The following is a 12514-nucleotide window of genomic DNA, read 5'->3' as shown; positions in this document are numbered from 1 at the left end:
ACCTAACTCCATAGTAATTACATGTTGTAAATTAATAATTACTTAATCTGTAAATAATAAACGGCTATAAAACACATTGAGACAGACATATATATAAATATATTTTCTTTATTTATTTAAAAAAATATATAAATTACAACTGGTGTGATGTTCGGGTTTTCACATGCTTTTGGCCAAGTAGTGCATGTAGAGTAATGAAATAGGTCTTCTTTTAAAATCATTTTCTATTTTCTAAACATGGGCCAAGCACAACACTCAATGTTTTCCCGTCATTCTCAAATGTCCAGTGTCACTTCTGCTGCTCTTCTGACCACGGCTTATTGTGTTTGTTGTGTATTTGCAAGCTTTCTCTAAAAACGGCGTGATTCAAACAGCTTTGGTGGCATCTTATAGGCAGTTGTTGGGTACTTTGTGTCTTAATGTGTTTGTCCTCTCTCTATTCTTTCAGTGGCTGCTCTATACAGGTCGAAATATCAGTTTCTGTTCTATCTGGTTTCGGTCTCTTCCTGTATCAAACGTTTCTACCTGAACACACACCTAACTTTCAGTCCTAAAAATGATTGTGATATTCTGCTCTTTTTGGCCTGTTGTTTAATTGAGGCCATCATCACTGGTGACCTGTGGTATTTTCTTGTGGCAGCTATATGCATATATGTTGGTTTACTTCTCCTAATATTACATAGACATTACTGAACCCTTCTGTCTGGCTGAGCCACATGCTGGCGTGTCGTCGGTTGGTGTGAATGCTTTACTCACCCACGTGTGTCTGTTTAACCCTGTGCATGTCTCGCCCAAGTCCGTCTTTGTGGGGAAGCCTTGTTCATTGCATGTCTTAAATGCATGAAGAGTTGTTGCCATGGCAGCAGCCCAACACTTATCTGTTCGGTGAAAGAGAAGAGGCACGAGTGATGGAGGTGGCCGTGACTGTGCTAAATTGCATGGGTGTGAAGTTTAGAAGAAGACAAGGCCGATTCTTTCAAAGGAGACATGTAACAAAGAAGTTTTCTCTCACCAATTCAGGTCAGAGCCCTAAAATAAACAGAGCAGTCGGTCTTGAGCGAACCGACTCCCAAACCATAGGTGAATTCTCAAGACTGCGAAGGGGTACGTATCTCACTGTGTACCTCCTCAGTTCTGAGGGGTCATTTCAATAAGCTCTCATTGTGAATGACACATTGAATACAGTAATAGAACAAATAAAATGTAATCAAAAACTGACCTTCACTGTCAAGACCTTGATATACATACAGTAAGTGACTTACAAACTGAGAATTTGGCTATTTTCTCGAAGCAGAAGAATATGGTTCTAACTAGGAAGCTTTTGTAAGTTTAAATTGTAGAATTACTATCTATCTATCTATCTATCTATCTATCTATCTATCTATCTATCTATCTATCTATCTATCTATCTATCTATCTATCTATCTATCTATCTATCTATCTATCTATCTATTAAAAACCCTAAAATGTGATTTTCGGGATTTTTTTGTTTTTTTTGGGGCTGACTTTTTGCCACACTGTATCTATATAATATTGCACATTTATAATTTAATTACCGTGTTTTCCGGACTATACGTCGCACTTTTTTCATAGTTTGGCTGGTCCTGCAACTTATAGTCAGGTACGACTTATCAAAATTAATTTGACATGAACTGAGAGAAATGAACCAAGAGAAAACATTACCGTCTCCAGCCGTGAGAGGGCGCTATATGCTGCTCAGTGCTCCTGTAGACTACACTGAAGACATAGAGCGCCCTCTCGCGGTTCTAAATAAATGCGACTTATAGTTCAGTGCGATTTATGTTTTTTTTCCTCATCATGACGTATTTTTGAACTGATGCGACTTATACTCAGGTGCGACTTATAGTCCGAAAAATACGGTAGACAAAATATATGTATTGATGCAAATTTATTTTATTTTAATTTATTTATTGTTTTATCGGCCACAACATGAAAACGATTAAGTTGGTGTATTCCTTGTACTACTTTTTTTTTTTTTTTTAGAGTGCTCAATGTAGTTCTTTTTTCACATGTTATAAATGAAAGTGAGAATCACATTTTATACTTAAATACACTTCCGTAAATGGACTCATAACCATGTATATTACCCAACATTTACATAAGTAACTGTTATACTGGTTATAGGCATTATTTACAGCTTCATAGAATAGAGGGCTTGACTTTGCTTATTCTTTCATACAGAGAGCGTTTTCAAGCTACTTTGAGACCATTCATTGTAAATATGGTTTCCAGTCCCAAAAACTGACTGTGTGAATGTAGCCTATCATACAAACATTCACTACATGCAGTGTGTGGAAGAACTTGGCTTTCCACTCCAATATTTGTATTATTATGTCACTGATGCTATCCATTGCATTGTCTGTTGTGTGCACAGATTGCGGTCCCTGCGAAGACTGTTTGATTTATTACTTTAATTGGTCAGCTGGTTATTAAGCTAATGAATTTGTGATAGATGAGGTTTTAAGGTTCTGGTAGAGTTGATGCTTGTGTTTAACTGATGGAGGAAAGCTAACACACTTGATACCACAGTTAAAACTAACTGATTAACATCTGACAGACACTCAATCAGCAGTGTCTCTACAAACACCTTTCACTGTCAAACTGCTCACTGACCCACGAGTCATAAACATTATAAACACTTAACCAACTCATTTGCATTAGCATTTTTGAGTCATATTGACGAGCTGAAAGTGGGCGGATGAATCGTATTATGACTAACGGTGCGAAGAGCAATCCAGGTGTCTGGATAAAACCATGGGAGCGAGGTTTGCTTGCCATCAGGAAGTCTGCTCTTCAAAAGTTTGGGGTTGTTAAGATTTTTTAGCGTTTTTAATTGTATCTGAATACTGAATATGCAAATAATAATAATATGGCTTAAAGGAACAGTTCACTCTAAAATTAAAATTAGCTTGAAATGTACTCACCTTCAGGCCATCCAAGCTGTGTATGACTTTGTTTTTTCATGGAAACAGCTTTGGAGAAATGTAGCATTACATGACTTGCACACCAATGGATCGTCTGTGGTGAAAACATCACAAGTGGGTTCATCAACTCTTTGGACTTCTGACGGCACCCATTCAATGCTGATGAAATGCTATCAGAGCAGTACAAAGATGGCTATAAAAAAAAAAGTCATATTTTATACACACACACACACACACACACACACACACACACACACACACACACACACACACACACACACACACACACACACACACACACACATATATGTATTATATAATATATATGTGTGTGTGTGTATTAGCAGAAACTTGCTCAAGCCACATTATGTGTCCAAAAAGTTCAGGGCCTTGAGATGCATATCAGTCTGTGCTTTCTTCCCTCTCACACTGGCACCAGCTGGTGTGCATTTCAGCCAGCTACAGCTATTCCTCTGTTGCCAGATTGGGAGCATCTCATTTTAGCAGAGTTTTTGGCCAGCTGAATTAAATAAATCAGGTGCTGTGTGTATATGTGCGAAGGGGACGAGAGGAGGATGTACATGATTATCATTCGTTTTTTCCCTTCCTTTGGCAGTGGCCTTCTTTTCAACCTTTCCAGTTTTCACTCGGGTGTGATTTCATTTCTCATGACTTGGTCCTGAATTGGGCTTAAGTCTCTTGTTAAGTGCGAAAAAATTAAGTGAAGTATGCTTATTAAGAAAGGTGAATTAAATAAAGGTGACTTCTGACTCCAATTATGGACTAAATAGCAGACATCGCCCTCTACTGGCTAAAAGTAGAGAACCGCAATCTCAATTACATGCAAATCTGTGTTTAAATATTTGTAAATCTTTCATTCACTCAATTTATTGTAATTAATTATATTTTTTAATATTATTTATCTTGTTGATAATAACTATGTATCTGGCCAAACTTTTGGGGCGTATTATGTCATTTGAAAAAAAAAAAAATTCTTCTTTAAACTGATGGATTTTATATATATATATATATATATATTTTAGCAGGTAGGCCGGCCCCTTTGGAGATCAAGCCTCTAGCTGAGTTGGAGGAGTGTACGGCGCCGGTGCGTTCCCCCGTGACCAGGTCCTTCACGAGGGAGTAAGTGTCGGGCATGTTTCCTCTAAAAACAGATCAGTATTGAAGCATGGTTCTGCATGGACACCACAGGCTAAATAACTAATCATTCATGCATTCCTGTAGTCTTGTCCTAACATCCCATTTTAGTAAACTGGTAGAAAAATGTCATAATAAGTGATTCGGCTGTCATCACTAATTAACATCACATAATAACAAAAGTGGTGGTGATGACAGTCCAATAAAAGCATGAATTGTATTCTTGAATTATTTATTGATTTGATACATTGATGTAGGTGCTATGAGGTTCATGTGTCTGGATCGCTTAAAGTGTGTGTGAATCAATGCCACTGAAGGTCTTTTTGACTGCCAGTGTGTTTTGGGTTACACATTATCAGTCAAAGACATACAGCTCAGACCTTGCATAAATCCAGACAGGGAGTGTTTGTGTTGCTGTTCATTGTGTGTGTGTGTGTGTGTGAGAGAGAGCGAGCGTCAGTGTAAATGTTGTCCTGCTCCTCAGCCCTTCTAGGTGTACCGCGGCCCCCAGACCATCGTCAGGGCATACCACTGCCTCCAGCAGCGACTCCGACGACTGTGATGAGAATTATGTAACCATGCAACACACTAATATGTCTACAGATGAACCAGTATGTAAAAAAAACAAAACCAAAAAACACAACGGTTCCACTCAGTTATAAAAAATATATGAATTCAGGCAATATATTCAGTGTGTATATGAATATAAATTTATTTGCACAAACATTAACAGCTGGAAGTTTGAAGTCTGTAATATATATATATATATATATATATATATATATATATATATATATATATATATATATATATATATATATATATATATATATATATATATATATATTTACATACGTACTTATACATACTGTGTCTTATGTTTATCAAGGCTGCATTTAAAAATAGTTAAAACCGAAATAATGTGAAATATTGTTGCAATTTAAAATAACTGTTTTTTTTATATGTATAAATTTTAAAACGTTATTTACAATCCTGAGTGCAACATGAGCCTTCAGAAATTATTTCGTACATTTTATGCTGATTCGGTGTTCAAGAAACATTGTTTATTGTTATCTATATTAAACTCTTTTGCTGCCTAATATTCTATGATCAATAAAATAGAAATATGTTGAAATATCTATATTTTTAACAACGTAAAAGCATTGACTGAGCTTTCGATCACTTTAATTAATCCTTTTGATTCAACTTTTTAAAGTTATACGTTTTCTTCCATATTCTTTTCTGCAGATTTGAATTTAAAATAAACATTATGGATTTGTTCTGACACATCGTATATATTTAATCAATTCATTTTTGTTTTTTTTTGGCATAAATGCTAGGTCAAAAATGTAATAACAGGTTAACAAAGTTATTTTGTGGTCAGTCAACACACTGGATAGAAGGACCCCTCGCTGCTTTTCCTACCTTCACTTCTCCAGTCTTTCTTCTATTTCTGTTTTATCTTTCTTCCATTTTTTTTCTGTCTTGGTTTCACCTGAAGGACCTTTAATCTTTGTTGTTCCATGTTTGGTTTATTAATGTTTTTCTTAAACATTTTCTTGACATGGAGCTTTTCGTGCATGGCTTGTTTTGTTTGTTAACATTTTAGCACGCCAGCAGTAAAGTTATTGGTAACACTGCACAGTGTGGCTTTTGTTGCACCGGATTCAAATGCCAATGCTTGGGAGAGACATTTCTCTGCCTCTTTTCTGTTTCCTATTTCCTGCATTCTGTTTCTTGCTTTCTTTTGTTGATCCACTTGTCTGCCTCATTTGTATTTTGCATTTTCATTTCTAGTTTCTCTGCTGGCCTTTGCCATTTATTTCCTGTTTACTCTTTGATTTTTGTCTATACCTCCTTTCCTCCCGATTCGTCCATTTCACAGAGAAGAGTCCTTCTACTGTACTGTTCCCATCACTCCTATAAAGAGAGAAGTGTCAGGTCTAGACAACCTGGATGAGGTGAGGTGGACTGAACTCCACTCTGGATGTGTTTTAAAGGGATAGTTCAGCCAAAAATTTTAATTCTGCCATCTTTTACTCACCTTATGGAATATCAAAAAATATTATAGGGACCATTAGCTGTGTGGTTACATGCATTCTTCAAAAGAACTTTCTTTTGTGTTCGGCAAAAGAACAAAATGCATACAGGTTTGAGCAATTTGAGGGTGAGTAAATTATGACAGAATTTTTGTTTTTAGGTAAACTATCCCTTTCACAAGGGATGAAATCATGAAATGGAAATCATAGGCATTTATAATTAGTTTCACTGTTTGCATAAATAGCATTGTAATAATGTTTTCCAATATTACTATTTTTATAAAATGCAACCCTGGTGAGCATAAGAGACAAAAAAAAAAACCACCCCAAACTTTCAAACATTAATGTATGTGTCATTAGGCAGATTTTTATTTATTTATTTTCCATATTACATTCTTGTAAAAAAAAAAAATATATATATATATATACACATATACGCACGCACACACACTCTCTGGCCACTTTATTATGTATACTTTGCTAGTACTGGGTTGGACCCTTTTGCCTTCAGAACTGCCTTAATTCTTTGTTGCATAGATTCAACAAGGCGTTGGAAACATTCCTCAGAGATTTTGGTCCATATTGACATGATAGCATCACGCAGTTGCTGCAGATTTATCGGCTGCACATCCATTCCATGATGTTAATCTTCTGTTCCATCGAATCCGAAAGATGCTCTTTTGGATCGAGATCTGGTGACTGTGGAGACCATTTGAGTAAAGTGAACTCCTTATGTTCAAGAGTACAGTCTGAGATGATTTCACCTTTGTGACATGGTGCATTATCCTGCTGGAAGTAGCCATCAGAAGATAGGTCCACTGTAGTCATAAAGGGATGGACAATGGTCAGCTACACTACTCAGGCAGGCTGTGGCTTTTAAACAATGCTCAGTTGGTACTAAGGAGCCCAAAGTGTTCCAAGAAAATATCCCCCAAACCATTACACCACCAGCAGCAGCCTGAACCATTGAGACAAGGCAGGGTGGATCCATGATTTCATGTTCTTTACCCCAAATTCTGACCCCACCATCTGAATGTCACAGCAGAAATCGAGATACCTTGTTTGTAAAGAGGGGTTATTTAAGTTCCTGTTGCCTTTCTATCATTTCTAACCAGTCGGCCCTTTCTCCTCTGACATCAACAAGGCATTTTCATCCACACAACTACCACACAATGGATATTTTCTCTTTTTTGGACCATTCTCTGTAAACCCTAGAGATGAAAGTGCATGAAAATTCCAGTAGATCAGCAGTTTTTGAAATACTCAGACCAGCTTGTCTGGCACCAACAATCATTCCACGTTCAAAAACACTTAAATCCCCTTTCTTCCCCATAATGATGCTCTGTTTGAACAGCAAGTCATCTTCACGAAATCTAGATGCCTAAATTCATTGAGTTGCTGCCATGTGATTGGCTTATTAGCAATTTGCGTTACCGAGCAATTAAACAGGTGTACGTAATAAAGTGGCCAATGAGTGTATATATGTGTGTGTATGTGTATGTGTATGTGTATATATATATATATATATATGTATATATGTGTGTATATATATATATATATATATATGTGTATGTATGTGTGTGTGTGTGTGTGTGTGTATATATATATATATATATATATATATATATATATATATATATATATATATATATATATATATATATATATATATATACACACACACACACACACATACATATACATATATATACACACACATATACACATACATATATATATCCTGTTTATTTCAACATGAGTGGAACTTAAATTACTTGCATATAATTTGCAGTTTCAAGAGGTCTTACAGTATATGTCCAAAGATGATAATCATAGCTATACATGATTGTGTATATATATACTTTTTTATTATTATTATTATTTTTATTTTTTTTATTTTTTTTATTTATTTTTTTTTGTCAATTGTATACATCAGTGATTCTCAACTGGTTTGGTCAGGGGACCCACGATTTTCCCTGTTCATCAAGCCGCGACCCACTTAAATGTATGTGTAATTTGTAAAAAAAATAAATAAATAAAACAAAGCAAATTTATTTCACAAGAATTGTTTATACACTATTAATCAGGCTATTAATCAGCAGTCCCAAACTAGTTTTTGTTAATACAGTTAAGTTAGTATGAGCCAACGCAGTCATTTAAAAGTGTATAAAATAACTCTTAATGAAACATAGAAACTGCTCCTGAATAGAATGTATATCATATATGCAAATCCTTGCCGGAAAACAAAGTACCGGTTCTTTTGGGTTGTGAACCACCAGTTGAGAAACACCGTTATACATTATGCATTACATTGTACTGTTGTTCCCCAGACAGTCATTTGATGATTTCGATTTGTATTGAGTTACTAAACACTGCAGCATGAAATAAGGCTTGATATATTTTGAAACACGTATAGAAAAACTGTTTATACAATGCATAATTATTATATTATGACTCAAATGACTTGCAAATGACACTTGTAGATGTCCACCAGCAAAATCATCTAGAGTTAATAGAGCATTATTTTAAATTTCTTATATTTGAAAGAGTTTAGAAAGAGACTGATTTCCGATTTTGTTGACATAATGTGTACACAACACAACCCATTACCGACTGAATCAATCGAATGAGTGTTGGGTGAACGACCACATGTCACTGATAGATTGGTAGATTGGATTAGGTATTTTAAAAAATTCAGACTCTACACTTACATCATCTAGTATCATTGTAGTAGATTAATATATCTTTTAATAACTAATTCTGACCACAACATTGACCATTGAGCTCTTTGTATTCAACCTTTTTTCTATATATATCTCAGAACATGAAGCTAGGAGCACCAATGAATGCTGACGGAGGTGGCAGTCCCATGGTCAAGCCCAAAGGAGACAAGCAGGTGGAGTACCTGGACCTCGACTTGGACACTGGGATATCGACTCCTCCTCGGAAGGTAAGATATGAATAATAATTAAGCAGATGTAGACAAATTGTGCACTAAAATATTATGGAAGGATGCGTTTGGGTGAGGTTTTAATCATAAGCAGGGTTCTAAATTAACACCCGCCAATCCGCCAAATGCGGGTTAAAATTCATTTTGGCGGGTGTTAATTAAAATTTACTAGCCAGTTCGGCTGGTGATGCATGACATGAGGCTCTGTTCTCGGTCATTTATCCCCCTGGCAGCACTTCCTACATTTCCCATGAACACTGTGCTGTAATGCTACGTGATGACGTTTCATATGCTCATTGTCTGCACGCAGTTTGCAGTGAAACCAGCACGAAAAAACATGGAAACGAATAGCGTCCATCAGAAAACACAAGGAAAAAGAACGAATGGAGCCAGAGCAGGGAGCATAGACTGAAAGAGGAGGGAGTTAGCTATTAAAGAAAAAAATTAAGATTAAACTAAATGTGGCGGTGGTTGGGACAGATTTCTGGGGGCAAAAAGAGGAACGAGGCAGGGGATGAGGATATTACGGAGAGCCCCGCACGTCACCTGTAGGAGAAAAAAAAAATCAATCCGTGACGACGGTTTTGCAATCCGTCCCTTCAGTTTATAAACCGTACTCACGAATTCATAAACTGTTCACTTGGTTTAACAAATCGTGCCCACGGATTAACAAACCGTGCCCACGAATTCCCAATCCGTGCGCTCAGATTGTGTAAACCGTACCCTCGGTTTTTGAATCTGTACCCACGAATTCATAATCCGTGCGCACACTTTCACAATCCGTTCCCTCGGATTTGTATTTGTAAACTGACACGCATTTGTAGCTCCGCCCCCACCGGCAGATTCATTTCTGTTTATTAAACATTATTTTTCATAGTATTCAGTGAGTCCACGATCAGCATTCACAAATAGTCTTCTTTTTAGCATTTATTTTAATAGTGATTATTACATTAATCACCAATAGGATAAGACACAGCCGCCTGTATTTTATGAAAAAAAAAAAAAAAAACGCTAAAAGAAAATAAGGGTAAAAAGCAATACAAAACAAATAATATGCCGGTTATGTTTTCATTCCTTTTCTCTCTAACTGAATGCAATGTTATTTTCGGCCTCATTATTTATTAATAACATTAACAGTGAAAATTGCATCTAACTCCGGCAGGTGGGGTGGATGGAGCTTAGTATAATAAAATCAGAAAATAAGTCTTCATGCATGTTAAGAAAGAATTGTAGACAAACATTTACAAAACTGTCAAAGTTTATTTAAAAATAAAACAATTCATGAATTATTTTCTTGTACTCATTTATTTAGCCTACAAATTAAAATGATAAAAATAACTTATATATTATTATACAGGTTATGCATAAGAATCTTTTATCCAAAACAATTTACAACAGAGGAAAATTGTTTGCGAAACTGATTGCGAAAGTGTGCGCACGGATTATGAATTTGTGGGTACGGATTCAAAAACCGAGGGTACGGTTTACAAAAACTGAGCGCACGGATTGGAAATTCGTGGGCACGATTTGTTAAACCAAGGTAACAGTTTATGAATTCGTGAGTACGGTTTATAAACAGAAGTTTTTCATGCCAACAATGTTAATAAAATGATCAAATGCATTCAGTGGCACTCATAATTTGTTATTTTTACCGGGAAAAAAAATGGCTAGTGGAAATTCTGATTGGCTGGTAACTTTAGAAAGTTACCAGCCACATTGGCTGGTAATCAAAAAAATTAATTTAGAACCCTGATCATAAGGTGTCTGACAAGCGTAACAATATAGTGTTCTTTTCCTCAGGCTCTATGATTATATACCTACTATGTTTTTTTTTTTTTTTTTTTTTTTTTTTTTGCCAATTATCGGCTTTTTAAATAATAGAATTACCCATATTCCTTCTAATAAGCTAAATATAAGTATTTACAATTTAAATTAAAACAACATCATGCATCATGTAGAGTTAAAATATTTTTAAGTAAACTTGGGATGTGCCGATATTAGAATTAAATTTGATAGCCATAAGCCAATACTGGCTAGCACACACACACACACACACACACACACACACACACATATATATATAATTCAATAGAACAGTAACACATTTTATATAAAATGTTCGATATAAAGTTCATGTGCCAAAGGTGAATGAAACCTACAGTAGTTAAAGGCGCAGTTTGAGTGCATCACGTGGAGATACGTTTACTAGCTGATCAGTCTCAAACGTGCGCTGTGTGATCCTGCAAGAAGTGCTTGAATTCAGTGAAGCACACAAATGAGATCTCTACAATTTTTAGTTTAAAATTTTCTCAACAGCTCTGACACACAAGAAACTTTGTGCTATGAACATCTTCGTTGGAAGGCTTTTCCATGGATTTACTGTAGTAATGTTAACTGAACAATGGTATTGTGACAGAAATAAAGGGTATGTAATATGGAATTTTATTATCTTATTAATGTAGACATGTATTAAATGTACTAAAGGAAGTAATGGTTGTAATTAAGCTATAGCATTTGTATTTATACAGGCTACTGCTTTTCATACAAATACCACAGAAACCATATATTTATATGTCACCATGATAATGACCATGGTAGACCTTCGGTAATCCTGATTGTGTGAAGCTTTGAAAAACCTATGGTTAATTTAAATATAAGTACAGTCCTAACTCAAATATCTGCATCGTGCCATCAAGGTCAGGGAGCACAAACCTATTTCCTTGTTTGAAACAATATCACCTGTTAGAACATGCAGACACTTAAGAAATTAGTTTCTCTATTAAGATATTTTGTTCAGGAAAAATACTGAATAATAATTTATTATTGTAATTGTTTTGAATAGATTTAGATTTGTGAAACGTTCTCAGGTTTGCACATTTTAAAACAACAATTAACTGTCTGGTCACAACTTTCTCTCAGAAGAAATCTGCTTTTAAACTTGAAAGAGATATAGATTTGACATTTATTGTGATTGTCATTAATATTGACTGAAAGTTATTGTGATTTTTTTTTTTTTTTTTTTTTTTTGGCCATATTACTCAGCTCTACATATAAAATAGATAAACTAAAATTGTATTTTCAAAATAAAATTAAATATAATAAATAAAGTAAAATAGTAATAAATGAAAAATATATTTTTAATGCCGCAAGTGAATTTAGGATTCACAACATTTTCTAAACATTACATTTGAATAAATTATTAGTATTTTTGCAGATAAGCTTCATAAAAGTGTTACGTGACAGCAAAAGTAATTTAAATGCAAAAACAGGGTAATTTATACTATCATCTGAAAACCGATATTTTACCGATAATTGTGCATCCGTAAAGGAAACATTCTTTTCACATAATTATTCATTATAAAAATGTTTAATTAGTCTGTTTTATACTAACACTTAGACTAGATTTACTAAAATTCTTCTAGAAT

The 12514-nt window shown here is 35.0% G+C and overlaps 1 protein-coding gene across 9 annotated transcripts in view; it reads left to right on the top strand.

The window, feature by feature from the left end:
- Nucleotides 1-12514, top strand: part of LOC113114235 (GRB2-associated-binding protein 1-like) — a 67972-nt gene that overhangs the window by 52952 nt on the left and 2506 nt on the right. For 6 of the 9 annotated variants that reach the window (XM_026281081.1, XM_026281084.1, XM_026281087.1 and 3 more), the window contains 4 exons: nucleotides 1021-1104; nucleotides 3989-4085; nucleotides 4585-4711; nucleotides 8961-9089. In XM_026281081.1, coding sequence (XP_026136866.1) covers nucleotides 1021-1104; nucleotides 3989-4085; nucleotides 4585-4711; nucleotides 8961-9089 — 437 coding nt within the window. The other 3 variants (XM_026281082.1, XM_026281083.1, XM_026281089.1) reach the window with 3 other exon arrangements.

Source organism: Carassius auratus, chromosome 14 (assembly GCF_003368295.1).
Source record: "Carassius auratus strain Wakin chromosome 14, ASM336829v1, whole genome shotgun sequence".
In the NCBI taxonomy this organism is placed as follows: domain Eukaryota; kingdom Metazoa; phylum Chordata; class Actinopteri; order Cypriniformes; family Cyprinidae; genus Carassius; species Carassius auratus.
Note: the sequence above shows the minus strand (reverse complement) of the source record. Positions and strands in the feature narration are given on the sequence as shown.